Source organism: Pristis pectinata, chromosome 15 (assembly GCF_009764475.1).
Source record: "Pristis pectinata isolate sPriPec2 chromosome 15, sPriPec2.1.pri, whole genome shotgun sequence".
NCBI classification, from domain to species: domain Eukaryota; kingdom Metazoa; phylum Chordata; class Chondrichthyes; order Rhinopristiformes; family Pristidae; genus Pristis; species Pristis pectinata.
This window is the reverse complement of record NC_067419.1, coordinates 19,129,123-19,153,666: the sequence shown is the minus strand read 5'-3', so window position 1 is coordinate 19,153,666 and position 24,544 is coordinate 19,129,123. Positions and strand designations below refer to the sequence as shown.

Here is a 24,544-nt window from a genome sequence, read left to right as displayed (position 1 = left end):
GAAATACTCAGCAGGTCAGACAGCATCTGTCGAGAGAGAAGAACAGTTAACATTTCAGATTAATAACCTTTCATCAAATTCACTTTTTCCCAGGACAGATTCAGTTGTAGAACAAATCCCAGAAACTAATGCAGCAGCAATACACCTCCCCTTTAAGCTTTAAGTAGTGTAAGTTGGAAATGATACCAGGCCTCCTGCTAGTGTATGATGCCAGCAAAAAGCGTGGGCAATTCTGGCTGCATACAGAAATCTTTATAATGAGCTGGCAGCATGGAATTGGTGTGCTGTCTGCTTTTCACTGAACAAGGATATGTTAATCATGCACTGGGATTCCTTTCTGCTTTTGTTGACTATCTTATTTAACCCACCAGTGAATGTTTTTGGTGAAAAAAATATGGATCGGCATTCTACTGCAGTAAATACTGCTGATTATTATGTTCCTTAATTTTACAGCGAAACACCAAAATAAAATTTGACCTAAATATTCTTGTACCCCTTAATGTGTGCACTTGGTAGGGTTAGCAGTGAAGCTTAACTGACTAGGCATTGTACTGAAAATGTACCATCTGCAAAATGCACAACAGTAACTTGCCCAGGCTTCTCCAACACACTTCCCAAACCCTACACTCAACCTGGTCCTCTCAAAAACAATATATTTTCTCCTCTCCACCTCATGTACCAAACCTTGGAGGCTCCACTCTGCTGAATTGTGCTAATGTTCAAAGTCTCCTGGGTCATATTCAATTTCAGATATCTGCCAATTGCAGGCACAGTGCACCTCCCCCCAAAGAGGTGCATCCTGCTTTAAGTACTATAGCCTTAGCTTTAACTAGTGTTAGCCATTTACAAAAGCAGACCCTCTCCCAAACTATAAATGCAAAAGGACAGTTGATTAACATTGGTTTCATGGAGTGATCATATAAATAAAGAGACCACATGAAATTGTATTGTGAATTAATTGTGAACTGCAATCCCATTGATGATAAAATTCACCATTGCCTTCAAAGCATAGCCTTTGGCTATCTCGGGTAAGGAAGATTAAGGCCTCAACTTGGAGACAAAGCTCCTGGCCTAAAAGGTAGCAGTGATTCTTGCCCTCCTGTGTGTGCCTGAGACATGGATTACCTACAGCAGGCACCCCAAAGCACTTTTTCCACAAAATCCTCCAAATCCACTGGCAGAATAAGTGAACAAATTTCATTGTACTTTCTTAGCCAACATTCCAACAGTGAGTCCCTCACTGCACACAACCAACTCCGATAGGCAGACCATGTCACTCGCATACCTAACATGAGATTCCTGAAATAGAAAGTTTATTCCAAGTTTTGTCACAGAAATAGATAACCATGAGGATAGAGGATAAGACTGAAGGATGTATTTAAATCCTCCTCAAGAAAGTATAACATCCCTGCCAACTCTTAGAAGTCCCTCAGCCATGAATATTCAAAATGGAGAAAGGGTACATTTTTGGTAATGGTTGTTCCAATGATGACAAGCATCATATTTTAAGGGGATAAGGTGAAGCAGCTATGCCTGGTCTCCCACCAGTTAACAGCCTCCTGTAATCATTTGGCACCTTGACCCGCTATAATGAGGGGAAGAGTGATGTGAATGTGGGAAATTGACCTCAATTGTGAGGTCTTTGAGTATTTTACACCACAGCATCCAAATCCTTGGCTTTAGACACCTGGCGATGAAGTCCAAAATGATATTCCCTGCCTCTGTGCAGAAGAGCTGAAACGTTTAAATCAAAGCATTGGAAGCACATTAGAAGCCAAGTATTAACCGTGGTATCATCTCCCAATCTATCCACCTATCTTTCTCATCCTGTATCTGTGGATTCCATGTTAGTCTCATCAGCCATCTCAGAATGCACAGAACTGGGTAGAAGCAAACTATTATCAATCTAAAGGGACTGCCTAAGAAGAAGAATTAGTGAACCCAGTGTTCATTCTTGGATGCTATACAATTTAGTTCCCTAAGAAATTTTACTTTTGCTCGAGGAGCAGACCTTACCCCCTTTAAGATAATGGCTTGAGATCAAAAGGAAGCAAACAGTGTTGTTCTTCATTAAATAAAAATCCAAATTCTCACAGGCGGTGTTTAAGAAATTACATGCAAGCCAATCACAGCTTCACAGCTGCTTTCTTCATTAATTCAAGGGCTGACAGTATAACTGTAGAATTGCTTAGGTTGCTGGACACCTCCACACGACTGGGTTGCCATGGAGGCGCCCACAACTAATGAAACAAAGGAAGATAATCTCTGAACCTCAACATTTTTAAAATAAAATGCAATTTAAATTATGAAAGTAAAAAGCGAATTAAGGTGCATCTAAAAATTAAAGGAGGTGTAAGGTGTATGTGAATCATAGCAGAAAAAGATCCTATAAGCAGGGCATTGTGAAAGATCACTGCTAATCCAATCTGAGTTCCTGTTCCAACCCATCAGCAAAACAGAATAATACCTTTAAATTCTTAGTTCCTTCAAAATTATCCTCTCTCCCCCACTTCCATGGTTGAGATTTTCTCTGCCAACAATTCTTACATGGCACAAACTGGATTTGACAGGAATACAATGCGGATACAGCAGTACATTTGAAAACAAGAGTATGGTCCCAAAAAGGGTAGCTGCTTCATGTCATTAGTGAAGTGATTTGCAATGATGATAATTCTGTCGTTTTGTGCCGTTTCATATTTTATTGGAAGTGTTTTAATCTGCAAAGGACTGGCAGGTCTTCTGCACATGCTATGAAGACAGAGGGAGGGAATATCATTTTGGACTTCATTGCCAGGTGTCTAAAGCCAAGGATCTGGGTGCAGTGGTGTAAAATGCTCAGTGACCTCACAATTGAGGTCAATTTGCCACATTCACATCACTCTTCCCCTCATTACAGCAGGTTAAGGTGCCAAATGATAACAGGAAACTGTAAATTGGTGGGGAGACCAGGCATAGCTGCTTCACCTTATCCCTATAAAATATGATGCTTGATCTCCATAAGATATATCCCCATAAGATATGATGATATTCGTCACTGGAACAACCATTATCAAAAATGTGGCTGGAGGTATAAATGAGGCCATCGAAAACAAATCTTCCTTCAGATGCCCACTTCAGCGACTGAAGCTGTTGAAGTGCTTATTTTTCACTCTTCCTCTCCCAACAACAGCACCCTTATATCTTTCTCTTCTCATATTGTTAAGAATTACACACTGACTGGAAGGGATGGAAGAGTAAGTCCATGGAGATGCGCTATTATTCAATTCAACATTCCCAGCCACGTACTCAAATACTGACAGTGCATATGTGGAGACTAGCTTAGAAGTAGGATTTGTCTGTGGGCATGATGGAAAGCCCTGATGCCAACACTCTAGTATTTTGAAATCAATCACATTCTTAATGGTGATTTTTATGGAGCTGCCTGTAAAAGAAGGCTGATGGCTTTGCATAATGAAATGCTTGGTACATTTTCAGACCTGCCAAGAGCTTGCATGGAATGACATTGATAAGTCCAGCAAAGTGGATGGAATCTCATCAGTCTGAATAAGGAAGTGATAAATAACTCCAATAGAACATTTACTAATGAAATAATAATCCACTGTCTACTGAGTTATGTTTCAACTTCCACAAGCCTAAGCTACATGAGTCCTGAGTGTTGCAGTGGAAGCTTAGAATTTTGTCCTGCAAGCTGGCATTGCTGCCGTCATGGCAGTGAATACCAATGATCAAAAAAATTTGCAGGCTCTTACAACAGTACAGTGATCTGCCCTATGATAGATTACTAGGATCGATGAGGTAACATCCCAGGGGAATGACAGAGGCTTCATGAAGCACATATCTGGGAGCATTAGTTCTGGTAATGCAGATGGAGGGCTCAAATTACAGGAATGCATTTATGTGCTTTTTGGTTTGCTTTGATTTATTAATTTGGAGTGTATACTTTGTGGTTGTGGTTGCCTGCAACAGGTGAAGTTAGCATAATGGACTTGCATATTTTTTTCATTCATTTCTTTGGATCCAGGTTTTGTGGCAAGGCCAGCATTTATTACCCAACCCGAATTGCCCTTGAGAAGGTGGGGGTGAGCCACCTTCTTGAACTATTGCAGCCTTTGTGGTGAAAGTACTCTGACAGTGCTGGTGGGGAGGAAGTTCAGGATTTAGACCCAGCAATAATGAAGGTAAAGCAATATATTCCGAATCAGGCTGGTATTGCAACTTGGAGAAGATTATGCAGGTGGTCAGGTTCCCATGTACATGAAGCCCTTGCTGTTCTTGGTGGGAGAGATCACAGGTTTAGGAAATTTGGAGTAGCCTTGGTAAGTAACCACGGAGCATTTTGTAGTTGGTTTGCACTGCAGCCAGTGTGCGCTAGTGACGAAGGAAATGAATGCTTAGGATAGTGGTTGGAATACTAGTCATGTGGGCTGCTATGCCTGGATGGTGTCAAGCTTCTTAGGTGTTGTTGGAACTGCAGTCATCCAGTCAAGGGGAGAATTTTCTGGACTTGTGCCTTATGGATAGGCTTTGGTGTGTAAGGAGAGGAGTCACTCAGTACACAGTATTCAGCTTCAGACCTATTCTTATAACAGCAGTATTTATACGGCTGATTCAGTTGAGTTTCTGGTCAATGGCGACCCCCAGGATGTTGATGGTGGGGACTCATCAATGGTAATGCTATTGAATGTCAAGGATAGATGGTCCTTGTCTGAAAGTTAGGTGGCATGAATGTTACATGCCACTGATCAACCCATGCCTAAATGCTACCTTGGTTTGCTGTGTGGGAATGTGGATTGCTTCATTTGCTAAAGAGTTGTAACTGAAATTGAACATTATGCAATCATTAATGAATATTACCACTGCTGACCTTATGATGGAAGCAAGGTCATTACTTTCTATGGACACTTTACAGGAGTGTTAACTAATCTGAACCACATAAATACATGTTAGGGCAGATGACCCACAGGTTGTTCAGAGGTTGGTTTTGAGGAGCATTTTAATAGAAGAAGGGTAGAGATGTTTAGGCAGGAGATTTCTAAAATCACGGCCTTGGCTGCACAAATCACATCTGCCAGCGCTGGAGCAACCAATCTCACTGATGATCAAGAGATCAAAATCAGAGGAGTCTGACATTTGACAGAGATAGAGGTGGAGTAGAACACAAAGATGGCAATTTTAAAATTGAGATGTTGTTAACCAAGAGCCTGGATAGATCAGTCAGCAGATGGGTAATGATTGAACAGGAATTGTTGTGAGTTAGGACATGGGTAACAGAATTTTGTATTACTTTAAGAGATGGTGAAGGAGATCTGGTATTAACAACATAAGTTGGGAATTGATGCTGTCATTTTGCTTGATGTTGTTAAGGTGCATCAAGTTGATGAGAAGAAGGAGCAGGCTATGTGCAGATCCTTGAGGGACGCCGGAGGTAATGTAGGCTCTGGAAGAGAAGCCACTAAGATACCTTATCAGCAGCTGGTCTTTATATATTCAAAAAGAGATTATCACTCCATGAATCTGGTTTTATTTTTGTAAACAGTTTTTCTCTTGCAGGCACAGTGCTATTGAATACGCCCAATTAACACCACGGGAAGACAAGAGTTCAAGTCCTTGTCAGTGTTGTTCTGAAATTTCCCCTCGGAGATACACAAAAGTGTATCAGATAATTTTCACTTGCTCCCTTTAGAGAATGTCTGACCTTCAATACACACTTCCCTCCTGTCTTCCTCTGCCTGATAATAAGGGCTGAGAGTGAGAACTTAACGTGAAATAGAACTGACTAAGAGAAATTGTGCTCTACTGTGGTAAAGTACATTTCAGTTCCAATGCATTGTACTGCTATAAACTAGTCTTTACTTGGTCCCTGAACTCATTTTGATTTATTCTTACTAATTGCAGTATAAAGAAGGGAAGAAAATTAAGCCAAAGCCAAATTATAACAGTGTGGATCTGTCAGAGGTAGAATGGGAGGATGAAGATGAAATTGTGAGTTGTTTCAGTTTATTTTTGTTTTTATTTCCCTTCCACATTTTCCACTGTATTCCCTATACCATCATGCACACAGGGCACTGTTGATATTCAGCTGACTTGATTCTATAACTCATGTTTTAAGCTTTCTAAACACCGAAGTATCACATCACAACTCAGTATATTTTCATTCTAATTTTTATTCTCCATAATGACAATTGCTCATATAAGACTATTAAAAATGGTTTAACTGTTCAGTTTCACGTTATCCAAACTGCGTAAAATTGTCTAACTTAAATATATCACAGTGATTGAAAACAACAGAATGATGTCTGGCTAATTGGTACAGTGTGTTTCTAGGAAGGATGATGATATTTGCTTGTCATTGCTATGCTGTTCAGAAATGCTATATGCAAAAATCAGCTTTGCGGAGAATATTTGACCTCCTGAAGCTATCATACTTAAGCTTTACAGAGTACAAGAACACTAAAATAAAGTGGTATTGCCAGACTTAGTCCACAATATATTTGATCCTCCCCTCCTCCTACAGTACACCTGCCACTATGACTTTCCCCACCCTCTCTCTTGCATCCTATCACTCAGTTCTCACCTTGCTTCCCCTTTCCAAGCACCACTCCTCTCTTTTCTCTGACCCTGACCCTTCACCCTCCCCTACCAGCCCTGCTCCTGCACTTAAGGAGGATTGACGATGAGTGGGGTCTATGGGAAAGTAGTGAGGAACATGGGGGCAAGGAGGAGGCGCTGACAAAAGGCTTTGTGTGTGTGTGTGTGTGTGTGTGTGTGTGTGTGTGTGAAAGAGAGAGAATATGCGTGCACATGCTCTGACAGATATTCGTCAGATGTTGGCATATGTGCATGTCCATTAATGTTCATGCACCAGAGCCTGGTCTCCAAATACCTTAGACCCCCACACCACTGGACCATCCTCGCTTTGTCAAGCCATTGTGGTAGTTCATGTGCAATGTACATCCCGCATTAAAAGAAATTACATAAAGGCATCTTAATGTGACATTCAGAACCTTGAATATAAGGGATCTCAAAAACAACCCCACCAGTGATAGACCTCAATCATAACTCAGTAGCTCAGATGCTCTGACATTGACATTGCTGCCCTCAGTGAGGACAGGAGAAAGCCAGCTGACAAAACAAGGCAGTAGATACATGACCTAGAAGGGTAAACTAAAAGATGGATGCTGTTTTTGGGGATGCGTTTCTTCATAAAGTGAGCTGTTCTGGTGTCTCGATGACATCTCATGAGATAAGCATCCATCTAAAGACTCCCTGGCTCATTTAAAATCAGAACCAGCACACTCCAGTCATCAACCCTGGAAGCTATGGCTGAGACCAAGTTGGATTTCTGCTCCAATCTTGAGAAAGTCCTAACCCACTTTCAAGAGGGAGACAAACAAATCCTCCAGGACAGCTTCACTGCCAGGGTTGGAAAGAGCACAAAACTTTGGAAAGGCATGATTAGGAAGGAAGGTGGAGGGAAAACCAACTCCAAACAAGTCCTCCTTTTGATGAAATGCTTGGAGTATGATCTGGTCATAATCAATAAACTGCTTAATCAGACAGGCAAGCACAGGATGTCATGGCACCTCTCTCAATCTAGACACCGGCATCTTTTGGATTATGTCATCAACTGAGTGAGAAACTGCAAGGACATCTGCATCACCCATGCCATGACCGGTTCCAAAGACTACTGGCCTGACCACCACTTAATCCACTTCATTATCTCCATCAGGATGGCCCCAAAACAACCATGGGAAAAGGAACCTTGCTCCAAGAAAAGTAATACCAAAGGTCTTAAGAAGTTTGCAGAGAAAACTCTTCTCACACAACATACCATAGGCAACTAACAGGAGCTGCAGAATGTTCACACTTCTTAGAACTGCCCTGATCTACCATTATTACCTACTGTGATGAGACTCATGAGTTCTTTTCTCTACCAGATACCACCAAAACTGGTTTGATAAGAACAAATCAGAGATCTAGAAGCTAATTAACCATAAATGTAAAATATTCTCAGATTGAAAGCTCTACCACCATTGAAGGGGAAATTATCTCTCTACAAACCCAATCTTTGTGCAGACTGGGGTCAAGCAAGACTGTGTCATTTGCATCAATATTTTTCTTAATCTTTTCTTAATATTGCATCTTATTGCCTATGAGTCTCTGTGGAACTAATCTACAGAACAAATGGGAAACTGGCCAACCTATGTCCACAGGGTGAATGGGAAGCTGTTCAACATATGCCATCTCCAGCACAGAACCTAGGTCACTTCAATTTCAGTCATCATGCAGATAATGCTTCCATGTATGCATGTTAGAGGCTGAATTATCAAGTCATCGTCAACTAGCTCACTGAAGCTTATAAGAGAACAAGGCTTATACTAAATCTCTGCAGAACGAAAGGTCTTCTACCAACCTTACCCTGCTGCAGAAAGCCAACCATTGACAATAAATGTCCATGACAAAACCTTGGGAAAAGGGACCACTTTTCCCAAGAACCGCTCAGGGATGCAGACGTCTATGACAAAATTCTTCACCCTTTCTGATGCAGTAGCACTGTCTTTGGCCATTTGAAGATTGTTCAAAGATAAAGACCTCAAGCACAGCAGGAAGCTTATGGACTATTGGGCAGTTGCCATCCCCATTCTCCTGTACATTTCAGAGCTGTGGATTACCCGCAGAAGGCACCTCAAGACATTGGAGAGCTATTACCAATGCTATCTTTACGAAACCCTTTAAATCCAGTATCACGATAAGTAAACCAAAGTCAGTATCCTTACCTAGGCTAACATCTTCAGCTCCATTTATGCCACTGCAAAGTTCAGGGCACAACGTTTAGATGCCCAACATCAGACTCTAGAAACAGGCACTCTGCTCTGCTCTATTTGGAGGACAGAGGAAATGTTTTAAGATTGTTCCCAAACCTTCCTTGAAGAAGTGTAACATCCTCACAGACTTGTAGGAATCCATGGCCCATGACTGCTCAAAATGGAGAAGGAGCATCCAGGGAGGCACAGAAAACATTGTCATTTTGTCAGAAACATGCAGGGGCCAGACAAAAATGGCAGAAGGTGTGTATTAATTCCCAAACTACCCAGCCGCCCATTCTGTTAAGCACCTCCTGCCCCATCTGTGACAGTCTGTGAATTCCACATTTTCTTCATCAGTTATGTCAGAATCCACAGAAATGAGGTGGAAGTGCATCCTCAGCTCTGAAGGACTGCCTAAGAAGAAAAAAATATATAGGTGTACAAATGTGTTGAGTCATAACTAGCTTCAAATAGATTTTATTTTGTAGCTTCATCTTGCTGGGTGAGATGCTGCTCAAAGCAAAGGGCAAGTGCTTTCCCTAAAAACTAAAATATTCAATGTGCTTACTCTGGCTGCTGTGTCTGAGTGGGCATTGGTGTTAACAGTGGGGGAACAAGAGCTGTTTGTTCTCTAAGGACTGAAATCAAATCTGTGTGCTACGTAAACCAAGCCCAGAGGGATCATAAAACTGAGCTTTTTGCCCTGGTGACTGTTTTGTGCTGATGTGTGCAAAAAATTGCCAAATGGATTGTTTCTGGGAATGAAGAAAGCAATGCTGTTGCAAACCTCATTAATGTATTTATTTAAAGGACAATCGAATATGTTCAACTGATCCAGAAATATCAATGTGTTGTCCCTTTGGAGGAAGATACTGTTACACTATCACATAGACCATTCTACAGTTCAAGTTTATTCTGCCATTCAATTCGATCATTGCTTCTTATTATAATTCTACTGTTTCTCACCTTGACTGCAGCTGCTTAACTGTATGTGAAACCAAAAGCCGAGAAAGTTGATCACTGTTTCTTCAGTGCTACATCTTGAACTTTTTTATTAGAGGGAGCATGATCATGATGGATCTCAGCACAAGTCATACCAAATCTGGATAAGTGACCTGGTAATCCCAGTTGTGAATTGCACTTGTGCCAACGATGTGACATCTGCATCAGACATTCATTTAATTACATTATTTATAGTGGAATGCTCATTTAGAGTGTTGCTGGGAGAAAATAGTCCATGTGGTTTCAAAGTCAGCCAAGTACCTGACTCAGCTCGCTACTATCTGCTCTGTCTACTCTCCCACAGGCAATTCCACCCCCCGCCAACCCCCACCTCCTCCCACTCTGCAATACCCAACATCTACACCGTCAAGCATACAACCAGATCAAAAGCATCTACACTACTCACTAACTAATATTTGGCTCACTAGCCAGCAATGACAGGCAACCCCCTTCTATCTTACCAATAATTAGCAACCAATATTTATGATTTCTGACATACCATCTCCCCACCCTGGGCTCCTCTACTTCAGTAAGGTTCCTTTTGAGATGCTGGTGAATTTCTGGGCCATTGCTCTTTCAGGAGATGCAGTAGTTTTTTATTGTAATCTTTCCACAAATATTGGTCATTTACCCATGAACTCATTGCCCATGAATATATTCCTCATTGCTTTTAAGATATTCAAAGTAAAACTTAAAACTTTGGTCTATAGCTCTTCTGGTATAATATACAATTTAATCATATTGTGGTCAGTATTTGCAAGTTTCTCCCCTGCATTCAAGTTATTAACTAATTCTAATTTATCATTCAATGAAACAATTTTGTGCACATTTCTGGCTGTTGTGGTGCCTGTCACTAACATTGATTATTTTTCCGGAGGAGTTTCATGTTTGCAATCATTTTTCTCTTGTCATCTTCACTCAAAAGGCATCAATAATCAAGCAACACTCAAAATTCATCATCAGCAAGAATTTCAATCCCTTTGGTCTAAAAAAACAAGTTGCTGTTCATTCACAAAAGAACCACTTTTACCAATGCTTAAGCTTCAAAGCAGTCATTTAGAGGATCTATGGCACAAAATCTGTATTTATAGCCAGATTTGCATACCATTCTACAGTTTATTGTGCACACTGCTCACACTGAAGACTAAGCCTTCCCTGTATCCTCAAACACTTTGCAACCAAAATTGACTTTCAGTGGCTGTTCGTTTAATAGCCTTCTTCATTGATGACAAGAGGGTAAAAGGTATGCTTCCAGGCACAACAGTCACCCTGGAGGATACAAGGGTGTCTTTATAGGGAGTTACTGTCTTACCTGCATTTCTCAAACAATATCTATAAAGCTATGCTTTCAGAAGGCTCTTCTTATTCACAGAGCTGTGTGAATTTGCATTCAGCTGACTTACCTTGGTTAAGTAAGGATAAGAATCAGCGGAATGTAAAGGTTGAGTAAAATGTAAAATCAGGGATGTTAAATATTTCACTTAGAATGAGCTGCACAAATGGATTAACAATAACTTTAACAAAATATTTAATCGTAATGAAATGGTGAATAAAAATCTGCTCACCACTAATGTCATTTATATTTGGTGATTTTTCATGGAAACCCTACTACTGTGCCTCACTGCTTCCTCTGTATCTGTTGCCTGATTGCTGGAAGGCTGGTTCTTGGCTGTGACAGATGTCCTTTCAGGATGCCCATAATGAGCATGTGGCTGTAGTCTGCAAGGTGCCAGCTGGTGCTGTCTGCAAGGTGCCTGCATTCTGGGGAAGAAGATTTGGAGCAGCTGGTGAAGACAGTGCCTGAAAAGCACCAGTTTTTGCAGGAGAGGTCCTGAGAGACAACACGAGTCTCAGTTCCTGCACTGTTAACTGGACTGTGATGGTACCAAGTAGGCATAGATAAGTATTCACATCTGATATAGCTATGATTACATAACTGTCATGATAAGTAACAAGACTGCTCAGGATGGCAAATGGAATTTGGAAAATGCCTGCCTGTTCTCCAATAGCAGCATCAATGTCCTGCAGATTGTAATCACACCAGTTGCTGCTGGTTAAAGAATCAGATCAGGTTTATTATCACTGACATATGTCGTGAAATTTGTTGTTTTGCAGCAGCAGTACAGTGCAAGACTTAAAGACATAAAAATTACTGTAAGTTCCAAAAATAAATAAATAGTGCAAAAGAGGAATAACAAGGTAGTTTTCATGGGTTTATGGACTGTTCAGAAATCTGATGGCTGAGGGGAAGAAGCTGTTCCTGAAACATTGAGTGTGGGTCTTCGGGCTCCTGTACCTCCTCCCCGATGGTAGTAACATGAAGAGGGCATGTCCCAGGTGGTGAGGGTCCTTAATGATGGATGCCATCTTCTTGAGACACCGCCTCTTGAAGATGTCCTCAGTGGTGGGGAGGGTTGCTCCCATAATGGAGTTGGCTGAGTCTACAACCCTCTGCAGCCTCTTTCGATCCTACACATTGGAGCCTCCATACCAGGCAGTGATGCAACCAGTCAGAATGCTCTCCACCATACATCTGTAGAAATTTGAGAGAGTCTTTGGTGCCATCCCAAATCTCCTCAAACTCCTAATGAACTAGAGCCACTGGCGTGCCTTCTTCATGATTGCATCAATGTGTTGGGCCCAAGATAGATCCTCTGAGATGTTGATGCCCAGGAACTTGAAGCTGCTCACCTAGATGAACCAGGAGATTCGCAATCTGCTGAGGGCTAAATCTGTGGCGTTCAAGACTGGCAATCCAGAGCCCTACAAGAAGTCCAGGTACGACCTACAGAAGGCCATTGTGAGAACGAAAAGGCAATTCCGTGTGAAGTTAGAGACACAATTGGACGCACAACAGCTGTGGCAGGGTTTGCATGCCATTACTTCCTATAAGGCGAAATCTAACAGCATAAATGGCAGTGATGCTTCACTTCCTGATGAACTCAACGCAATTTATGCACACTTTGAAAGGGAGGATAACACTATACCTGTGCAAATCCCCACAGCATCTAGCGACCCTGTCATATCTGTCTCAGAGGCCAATATCAGAACATCCTTCAAGAGGGTGAACCCTTGCAAGGCGTCAGGCCCCAATGGTTACCTGGCAGGGTACTGAAAATCTGTGCCAACCAACTGGCTGAGTGTTCAAGGACATCTTCAACCTCTCACTGCTGCAGTTGGAGGTTCCCATCTGCTTCAAAAGTGCATCAATTATACCAGTGCCCAAGAAGAGCAGGGTGAGCTGCATCAACTACTATCGCCTGGTAGCACTCACATCTAATGTAATAAAGTGCTTTGAGAGGTTAGTCATGGTTAGAATTAACTCCTGCCTGAGCAAGGACCTGGACCCGCTGCAATTTGCATACCACCACAATAGGTCTACAGCAGACGTAATTTCACTGGCTCTCCACTCTGCTTTGGAGCACCAAGACAACAACAAAGCATACGTCAGGCTGCTGTTTATAGATTACAACTCAGTGTTCAACACCATCATCCCCTCAGTACTAGTCAACAAACTTCAAAACCTCGGCCTCTGTACGTCCCTCTGCAACTAGATCCTTGACTTCATTATCGGGAGACCACAGTCAGTGCGGATTGTAGTATCATCTCCTCCTCACTGACAATCAACACAGGCGCACCTCAAGGATGCACACTTAGCCCACTGCTCTACTCTATCTACACTCATGATTGTGTAGCTAGGCACAGCTCAAACGCCATCAATAAATTCGCCGATGACACCGCTGTTGTTGACAGAATCACAGATGGCGATGAGGCGACGTACAGGAGTGAGATAGATCAGCTGGTTGAGTGGTGTCACAACAACTTTGCACTCAACGTCAGCAAGACCAAGGAGTTGATTGTGGACTTCAGGAAGGGGAAGTCGAGAGAACACACACCAGTCTTCATTGAGGGGTCAGCGGTGCTTAGCAGAGCTCTGGAGGAGACAGACTATTTTTTATTTCAAAAATAAGAAAAGATATCTTTATTAGTCGCATGTATGTCAAAGCGCACAGTGAAATGCATCTTTTGCGTAGAAAAATAAACTTTATTCATAAGAAGTATATACATGAAATACAAAAACAGTGGGTGGCTTTCTTTACATTCATAATGTCGACCACTCTATACATTCATAGCGATATTAGGTCTGCACATTTGTAGTGTTAGCACATTCTATGTACATGGCACCATTGCAACTCATGTGACCTCCTTGGAAGATGCAGACTTCAAGTGTTTGAGAAGCTTTTACACAGGGCTTAGCCCCTTAACGTCTAATGGCAGCAGACCTCAGACTGCAGTCCTTCTGCACAAAGCCTTCGCGCTGGCTGCAACAAACTTCAGTGCATCGCTCAGCACATACTCTGGCATCCTGGAATGTGCCAGTTAGCAGCATTCCTTTACAGACATCTTGTTCCACTGGAAGACCAACAAGTTTCGCTGAGACAAAAGCTCATCTTTCACTGAGTTAAATGTTTGTCTCAGTACATGTCCCTGGGAACAGTCTGTAGAACAGAGAATCCATGATTCTGCAGCTGCTCAGGATGAACCTCAACAAGGACCCTTGCATCCTTTTCCAGACCTTCTGTATGAATCCACTGTCCACAAAGAGGTGAGCAACTGTCTCATTCTCATTGCAGCTGTCTTGAGGGCAGCATGTGCTGCAGATGAGATGCTGACCGTGTAGGAAGGATCTGATGGGGAGGCTAGCCAAGTGAGGTTTTGGTGATTTCTGGCAAAGAGACATTCTGCCAAATGGTTTTGACAGTCTGCTTGGGGAAACCATCCCGCAGGATCCTCATGTCCTTTTTCCACAAGGCCTGCAGGATGCTCCATGCTGACCACTGCCTAATGGACTTGTAGTCAAAAGTTCTTCCTGAAAGAACTTTTCCATGAAGGACAGGTAGTGCAGCAAGGTCCAACTGAATGGAACATTGTGCAACAACGAGTCCAGGCCCGTCCTTTGCAGCACGAGGGACAGGTAGGATCTCAGCGTGTAGTGACACTTGGTGTTTGCGTACTTCGGTTCCACACACAGCTTGATGCAGCCATACACAAAACGCAATACTGGGTACGCTTTTACCCCCATTATCTGGAGACCTGTGCATTGTGGCCCACCAGATACACTCCATCTTAGATCCCCAGATGAAATGGAAGGTGGCACAGGGGATTGCCTTGGTGAAGGTTCAGGGTATGGACCGCACCTGTGCCAAGTACAGCAGCAATGCAAGCAACTCACATCTGATGGCCAGATTCTTGTCAGAATTTGAGAGGGATAGTTGCTCCCACAGTCCCAATTTTTGTTTAACCTTGGCTACCCGCTCTAGCCAATTCTTGTTGCACGTTTTGACTCCTGTGAACCAGATCCCCAGCACCTTCAGGAAGTCAGACTTGACAGTGTAGGAGATGGCAAACCGGTCGGGCCAGTTGCTGAAGAACATGGTCTGCTCAAACTGATCACAGATGCTGATCAATCTGCGAAACTGTGGATCCAAGCAGAAGATGGTAATGTCATCCATGTGCAGGGAGGCTTCAATCTGAGTGCTTCCACAGCCTGGCTTTGTCACACCTCTTAAGCCCACTTCCTTTCTGATGAATTCAGCAAAGGGTTCTGTGCAATACACAAACAAGACAGAGAAATTGGAAAACCCTGCCTAATTCCAGATTTGATGAAGAAGCTATCTGCTTCCAACCCATTAGTTTGGACTGTGCTACTGACGTCTGTGTAGAGAGTTGGATCTGATTCCAGATTCCCTCCCCAGTGCCCATTTTATAGAGTACATCTATCATGTATGTCTGTGATATCCTGTCAAGGGCCTTTTCTGGTCCAAGTTAAGCAGCAAGTGTCCGCCTCCTTGTCCTGCATGTATGCGATGAGTGTCCTGATCAGCACAAGAGTGCCACAGATTTTCCTGCCAGGTACAGCACTGGTTTAGTCCGGGTGGATCACTTGTCACAAAACAGAATTGATTCGATCAGTGATGACCTTGGACAGAATCTTGTAATCCACATTCAAATGTGGTATGGGTCTCCAATTCTCCCCCTTCTGCTTGTATGTGAGGGTGATGATGCTCTTCCTCATGGATTCTGACATGCTGCCAGCTAGAAGCACAGCATTGTACACTTTCAGCAGATCTTAGTCCATCCAGTCCCACAGAGCCAAATCCAACTCGGCTGGTAAGCAGTCACTTCTGGGAGTTTTATTCAGCTCAAAGGCAAGGATGGAGCCTGTCAGCTCTACAGGCTAAGTGACTGGTCTAGTCTCACTCACACACTGTTGTCTAAGACCTCTGTGATAGAGGACAGGAAGTTCTGGGACACTGTGCTATCTGTGGCCTTTCTGTCATACGGACTGGCGTAGAAGCATTTACAAATCCTCAATATGTCCATCTCAAGGATGTCACATCCTCTTCCTTAAGGCTATGGATCACAGAGCTCCCTTCTGGAAAAAGTAATGTGATCACATCTCATCCATGGAATGGATTCTGGATCGGAAGATGACCTTGAAGGATTCAGGGGTATAAAGCGAGGCTTGCCAGCTCTTCACCTCTTGGAGCTCCTTCCTCACATCCACCCACCTTGACTGCGGAAGGAGAAGATTTTGCAAGCTTGTCGAGTCAAGACAATTTCCTCAAAAATGCCTTGCTTTCTGAACACCTTTGAGGATGAAGAACATTTTCATGTTCTCCTTGGTCACTTCTCCCAGTATAATGGGGAGTCAAAGAGGGGCTTCACAGTTCACCAACCTGTAGTCCCTCTTTAGTTCCCTGACACTCTCTGGGGTCAGCAGCCTTACTTGGACTATGCCTCAATAGAGACAGAAACCTGCTCCCTCAGTTGCCCCATTCCCTCAGCATTGCTGTGGCCTGGTACAGATTAGTGAATCACTTTCAAAGTGGATGTGTAGTTCTCCTGGCTCTTCATCAGCTCCTGAGAGAATATGGACATGAACTTCTGCACTCTCCCATTCATCTCATGGAACCAGTCAGACAAGCCAGAAAGTCACTGCTTAAAGTATTTTAGAGCGCAAACCCAAACATATATTGTAGTCTGTTGGGTGTCTCCCTTCATGTAAGAACATGTCTAATCTAATCTATTTTTCATGGGGTCAGGATCTGAAGTGGTGCTCTGTGGAGATGGGCTCTGGTACAGTGGGGCGGGGGTAAGGGTGGCAGGCTACGGCAGCAGAAGAGAGTACCAGAATCTCCTACCTATCTGTTGTTGACTCCAGCAGGTCCTCTGGGAGAGAAGGCTGTGGCTCAATGCTCCCTTCTGTCCCTCTGAAGAAACTTTGAAAAGAAAGTGAATATGTTAGGCTGGTCCTGCAATAATGTTGAGCTCCAAATATTATATCTCATCATTAAGCATACATCATTACAGTGCTATATTATTTTAAAACTCTTAATTTCTGTATATACTTGAATGTGTCAGAGAGATGAATATATGCTGAAGGCAATGATCCAGGACTGGCTACTACTAATGGCCACATTTGCAAGAGAGAAGAGTTTTCAGTGAAACTTCAAATCATCTACAATTATCCAAGATTATGAGTATGTGCCTGATTACTAGCTTTGTTTTCACATCTATGATGCCACTATTGTAAGAATTCTGAAAATGTATAACGAGTTTTATGCTCCCCAATTCCTGCATGCCTTGCAACAAACATTCTCAGTTATTGCTCCCTTATGATATTTGTATGAAAATAGAATCTGTATACATGTGCAATGGTGGTATCTGTGATAAGCATGTTTTGTTGGATTGTATGTATAGAAAGATATGTGCTGATGTTAGAACCAGGAGTAGTGTACCCATGACATAATGTGCATTGTGAAGGATTTACTGATAACTAAACTTAGTGCAATGCTGCAGTGCATAAACCTTTGATTCCCTTGAGTAGTTTGCTTGTCCATGTGCATCTCTGTGCCTCAGGCTATGATTTGCATCTGGCCAATCTGACAATTTAACGCCCTACTGATGTTTGAAAGATCTATTAATTGAGATTGGTTGGAAATCAGCCTTCTTGGTATAGATCTAATCCCTGCAGTTAAAGGAACCACTATTGATGAATTAGGTTGTGCAACAAAATCATACCTGCCAGATCTTGGACAAGCTCTACTTCTTCTGGGGTTTGCCTGCCTCAGAACCCATAAGGTCAAGCACTATTTCCTTCAAAGGCAAAAACTGCTGTGCTGAAGTTGGCCTCCTTTGGACTGGAATACTATCCACCTGTTCTTGATAATCTTTACCTACAATTGATAAGAAATATGTAGAGTGCTGTGACATGTGGCCACTTTGGATGATTGTGTGGAATAAAGGGACAAAGTGTATTATTGATTCAGTGTGTGAGTGAGCTAGTGCAGAGATAATGTCATGGTGAATGTGTGTATTTGATATTGTGTGATTCTGACAAATATTAGGGCAAAGATATCTTGTGGCTTTGAGTGAGTGAATGAACCATCCATTTGCTGAAAAAGTGCTGGTGGTATATTGCATGTGTGTTGGCTGATGAGATCATATATGTGTGGCTAAGTGTCAGCCCCTCTCACCTGGACTCGCCTATCACCTGAACTCACCTATCACCTACCTGCGAGTGCTCCTCCCCCTGCCCCCACCTTCTTATTCTGGCTTCTGCCCTCTTGAAGTCTTGATGAAGGGTCTCGGCCCGAAATGTCGACTGTTTATTTCCCTCCAGAGATGCTGCCTGACCTTTTTATGTATTGCAAAAATTTAACTAGAGCTTTTCTGATACAACATTACACACGAGAGCCCCACAACGCATTTTTAAAAACAGGTATTGCCGTATATTACATCTTTTTAAGAATTTTGAAACAGAATTTGTGAGTCACACAATGCCATCTTAACACCAAATAAACAGTGCAGATTGATTTCAGGGTATATTTAGTTCCCAAACTGTAATCTCAGCGATGACTCAATTTGTTCTAACTCACTTGTTTCATTTTTTTCTGCATGATCGTTCACATGCATGACCTCACCATAACTTTATGCTTTGATAGTGTACCTGAGATAATATAAATCTTAATATAGGGGAGGTATTACTCATCCTTTAATGGGTGGTGAGTTGAAGCAGGGCAACTATTAGTTAAATAAGGTGCTATCTTGTATTTTAGTTTTGAGGAAAGCTGCTCCATAGCTTCCAGCTTCTTTCTGATTGACATTGCATTCCTGTTCTACTCCCACCCTGACTACTCCCACCATCCTGAACGAGCAGGAGTTTAATATATTTCAATAAATCCCGAGGGATCTTTTCAGTACATGAACATAAATTTGTAATCTGTATGCACCATGTTTTCTTTCCACCCATAAACCACATACAGTAGCAGAAGTTGATTGGTAATTTCAAACAGCATTCAATTGAAGTGATGGATACCAGCTATTGTTTGTTCTTTCAGTAGGGAAATTTATGATTATTTTATACCTACTGTGCATGAACAGTTTGCAGGAGAATATTATTGCAGCTTTGTATCAAGTACCTAGCAATTGGTCAAGGAAAGTTACTTCCACAAGATAAATTTTACTTAAAACAAAATAAATCCACTGCATGTATAATTATTACAATGTCAGGTTTCAGGACTGCTTAAAGAAAGCAATGTAAGAAACTTCATTGTAAGAAACTTAAAGTTGACAGTGATATTTTCTCCCCCATATACAGCTCAGAACAGCTATGGTGAACGGAGAAACTGGAACAATGTCAATGAATGTGAAAGTACCAGTTGATGAAGGGGTAAGAGATATACTTGTCTTTATCATATTCTGTTATTAACAATTTATTCAGTATGTCCTTTATGCCTTTTGGAAATTCCAAATAGCATCCTCTACTTAATAGGTCTGACTTAATGGATGCTTTACTTTATTCATCTATATGGAACCACCCTATCAATCTGTAATTCAATACAAGGATAGTTCAAATATTAAATGAGTTGAAGATCAATTACTTCTCTCCAAATCTGCCAGAGAGTTCTTAACTAGAAATTGAATTTCATCCTTTTTGGTGTGTTTAATTTATGCTACATTTTGCCTAATGCCAAATCAGGCATCACTAAAAATTTGCTGCAATGGGAATGGGACATCCTCACTTGAAGAGATCACTATTGTGGTGTTCTCTCATTCTAAAGTGTTAAAAGCAAAGTTGCAAGTACACAAATTGAACTGCTGCCTAACCCCTTAGCTACCATTCCATTTATTCCTGCTTGGGCTAGTGCTGTTAAAGAGATCCTGCCATGGCTGCCATGAAGTTGAGGTAATACTATGGTGGAGGAGGAAGAACAGAAAACTAAGGGTCTGGTGAAGCAGAGGGAGTAAATCCAGGGGTGAGGGGAACGTTGGGAGGAAGGGAGATATAGGGACTGGGAAATGGTTAAATGGTGCTGCTTTAATGGCCTCCCCGAACTGTGGAGCAACCCAGTCAGACTCCATGCCACAAATGGACTGCTCCATGGAAGTTGTCAGGGGTGACAAGTTGCAGCATGTAGTTCACAGATACCATGTCTGGATAAGGCAGCACATTAAAATCAATATTGGGAGGTCAGTGAAAATAAAATTAACTTACCAGCAAGAACGCTTTAGTTCATGTATCCTGACATTCCACGTGATGTGTTTTTTTGTTTAATTATGAGTTAACAATGAAAGTTGTAAATTTCAACCTCTTGATCTAATTTCTTTCAGTATGTCATCATAAATGTGAAACACAGCAGGAAAATGAAACATGTTAGGGTGAACCACAACAGGAAATGCCTGGTGCAACTTCCTGATTGCCAGGATACCAACAGAAATATGGTACAAAACTTAAAAACATGCACTAAACAATTTTTATGTAAAATTTATGTATATAACACAGGTGCAGTTTTCTTTATTTCATTATTGTGACAGGATTCTTTTTGTTATCCACCACAATACATTTGAGCTAAAGAGATCATATTTTGAGGAAATCAAGGCACAAACTTATGCTGAGGTTACAGTAGCACCATGCATTGAAGGTCAAGGGCTGGATGTTCATTTCCTTGTCTGTATGAAAATCCCAAATGTGGCAGTTCTGGGTAGAAACTGCATGTATAGAATATGGAAACAAGTACTATGTTCAATGTTCAAATTAGTAATATGGAATTAAGCATTATGGAGTCTATGGACCAACAGCTAGAAAATGGGATGAGGATGCATTGTTCTTCCTCTGAAATAGACAAAGCAGGCCAAATTTTCTCCTTTTGTGTTGTAAATTTTAATGATACGGTGGACTATTATAAATGCACAGTTATCAGGATGCTTCTAGCGAAACCTTTAGCGAATAGGCAACACTAATCATTTCATCTTGGTCAACAATTTGAAAATACCAACATCAAGTGAGCATGAGACACTGAGGTCTCAATTACACAATATTCTCTAACATTTTGGCATTATAGAAAGTATAAAGTTGATTGGCTGACATTAACATTTTTAGTTGGAATTGGTGGAAGTTACTTAACCTTTCCAATGCAGATGTATGAGACCAGAGCATTGTATTAAATTATTATTTATATGGATACATGGTAATTGGCAATTGGTTTATTATTGTCACATGTTCTGAGGTACAGTGAAAAACTTCGTTTTGCATGCCATCCATACAGATCATTTCACCACGTCAGTCCATCAAGGTGGCACAAGGGAAAAGCAATAATAGAATGCAGAATATAGTGTTACATCAGAGAGAAAGTGCACTGTAGGCAGACAATAAGGGTGCAAGGCCATGAGGAGGAAGACTGAGGTTAAGAGTCCATCCTATCATACAAGAGGTCCATTCAGTAGTTTTATAACAGCAGCATAGAAGCTGTCCTTGAGCCTGGTGGTACGTGCTTTCAAGCTTTTGTATCTTCTGCCCAGTGGAAGGAGGGAGAAGAGAGAATATCCGGCGTGGGTGGAGTCTTTGATTACGTTGGCTGCTTTTCCGAGGCTGTGATAAGGGTAGACAGAGTCCATGGAGGGGAGGCTGGTTTCCGTGATGTGCTGAGCTGTGTCCACAGCTGCCTGCAGTTTCTTCCAGTCTTGGCCAGAGCAGTTGCCATACCCAGCCATGATGCATCTGGATAGGATGCTTTCTATGGTGCATCTATAAAAATTGGTGAGGGTCAATGGGGACATGCCAAATTTCCTTAGCCTCCTGATGAAGTAGAGGCGCTGGTGCGCTTTTTTGGCCATAGCATCTACGTGATTGGACCAGGACAAGCTATTGGTGATGATTACACCTAGGAATTGAAGCTATCAACCATCTCCACCTCAGCACCATTGATGTAAACAGAAGCGTGTGCACCCCCCTCCTTCCTGAAGTCAGTGACCAGTTCTTTTGTTTTGCTGACATTGAGGGAAAGGTTGTTGTCATGGCACCATGCCAATAGGCTTTCTATCTACTTCCTGTTCTCCGACTCGTCATTATTTGAGATTCAGCCCACTATGATGGTGTCACCTAAAAACTTGTAGATGGAGTTAGAGCAGGATATAGCCATACAGTCATGAATGTACAGGGAGTAAAGTAGGGGGCTGAGGATGCAGCCTTGTAGGGCAACAGTTTTTGAGGATTTTTGTGGCAGAGGTGTTGTTGCCTATCCTTACTGATTGCAGTCTGTTGGTTAGGAAGTTACAGTAGAAGAGATGCTGGACTTCTTAAAAGGTATGGAGGTAAACAAATGTCCAGGGCCTGACTGGGTATATCCAAGAACACTGTGGGAGGCTAGGGAAGAAATTGCAGGAGCCCTGGATGAGATATTTGTATCTTCGTTAGATGAGGTTCCAGTAGACTGGAGGGTAGCGAATGTTGTGCTTTATTTAAAAAGGGTGGCAAAGAAAAACCTGGGAACTATAGACCAGTAAGTCTAACATCCGTGGTAGGTATGTAAGTTACTGGAGAGGATTCTGAGGGATAAGGTACACGTGCATCTGGAAAGACGGGGGTTGATTAGGGGTAGTCAGCATGGCTTTGTGCACGGGAGATCATGTCTTACAAACTTGATTGAATTTTTTGATCATGTGATCAAGAAAGTTGATGAGAGCAGGGCGATAGACATGGTTTATATGGACTTCAGTAAGGCCGTTGATGGTTTCACATGGTCGGCTGCTCTGGAAGGTTAAATCACATGGAATTCAGGGAGAGCTGGTTAATTAGATACACAGTTGGCTTGATGGTAGAAAGCAGAGGGTGAAAAGTTGTTTCTTGGATTGGAGGCTCGTGACTAGTGGTGAGCCTCTGGGGTTGGTGCTGGGCCCATTGTTGTTTGTCATCTATATCAATGATCTGGATAAGAATGTATAGAACATAGAACCATAGAACCATACAGCACAAAACAGGCATGGTTAGTAAGTTTGCAGATGACACTAAAATAGGTGGTATAATGGACAGTGAAGAAGATTATCAAAAATTACAGGGGTATCTTGATCAGTTGAGTAAGTGGGCTGAGGAATGGCAAGTGGAGCTTAATTCAGATAAATGCAAGGTGTTGCATTTTGGAAAGTCAAATCCAGGTAGGACTTTCACAGCAAATGGTAGGGCTCCTGGGAGGTGTTGCAGAACAGAGGGACCTTGGAGTACAACTACATGCTTCACTGAAAGTGGTGTCACAGATAGACAGAGTAGTGAAGAATGCTTTTGGCACGCTGGCCTTCATCAGTCAGGGCCTTGAGTATACCATTACAAATACCAATACCAATACCAATAAATGTTGGGAGGTCATGGTGCAGTTGTACACGATGTTGATGAGGCAGCACTTGGAGTATTGTGTCCAGTTTTGGTGGCTCTGCTATAGGAAAGATGTTATTAAACTGGAATAAGTACAGAAAAGATTTACAAGGATGTTGCCAGGACTAGGACTGAGTTATAGGAAGAGTTTGGACAAGCTAGGACTTTATTCCTTGGGACATAAGAGACTGAGAAGTGACCTTATAGAGGTGTATAAAATCATGAGGGGCATAGATAGGCTGAATGCACTCAGTCTTTTTCCCAGGGTTGGGAAATGAAGAACTAGAGGGCATAGGTTTAAGTTGAGAGGGGAAAGATTTAATAGTTAATTGAGGGGCAAATTTTTTACACAGAAGGTGATATGTATGTGGAATGAGCTGCCAGAGGAAGTGGTTGAGGCAGGTACAATAACAACTTTAAAAAGACAGTTGGACAGGTACATGGATTGGAAAGATTTAGAAGGTTATGGGCCAAACGCTAGCAAATGGGACTAGCTTGGATGGGGCACCTTGGTCAGCATGGACCAGTTGGGCCAAAGGGCCTGTTTCCTTGCTATATAACTCTATGGCTCTAAGTCAAGGATCCAGTTGCATTGGGAGGTGTTGAGTCCTGGGAGTATGAGTTTGGAGATGAGTTTGTTTGAAATTATGGTATTGAAGATGGAGCTGTAGTCAATAAATGTGGTAGCCCCCCCCACCACATTTCTGAGGCAACTGCATCTTGTCAGTCCTGGAAGTCCAGGAGTGGAATCAGCTGACTGCTTAAGAACAGACCTGGAAGACCTGGAGTGGAGTCTGATGGATTGGAAGGTAAGTGATTGCTTCTGGACAGACCTGGAAGCCCTGGATTGGAGTCAGCTGGACTGGAAGGCAAATAGTTGTTTTTGGATAGGTCTGGAAGCCCTGGTGAGGAGTGAGTTGCACCATCAGGGGGCATCTGGTGGAGCCTCAGCATCGAGACTTGGCCTCAGGTGCTCTGTAGGGTCGAGCCTTCGTTTCAGTTGGGCCTTGGCATAGGGTCTCTG

General features: G+C 42.2%; 1 protein-coding gene across 1 annotated transcript in view; it reads left to right on the top strand.

Annotated features, from left to right (window-relative positions):
* LOC127578541 (voltage-dependent calcium channel subunit alpha-2/delta-4-like) overlaps nt 1-24,544 on the top strand; it is a 343,330-nt gene that overhangs the window by 123,299 nt on the left and 195,487 nt on the right. The window contains 2 exon segments of the mRNA XM_052030691.1: nt 5,896-5,982; nt 19,474-19,545. Of these exon segments, the coding sequence (XP_051886651.1) occupies nt 5,896-5,982; nt 19,474-19,545 (159 nt within the window).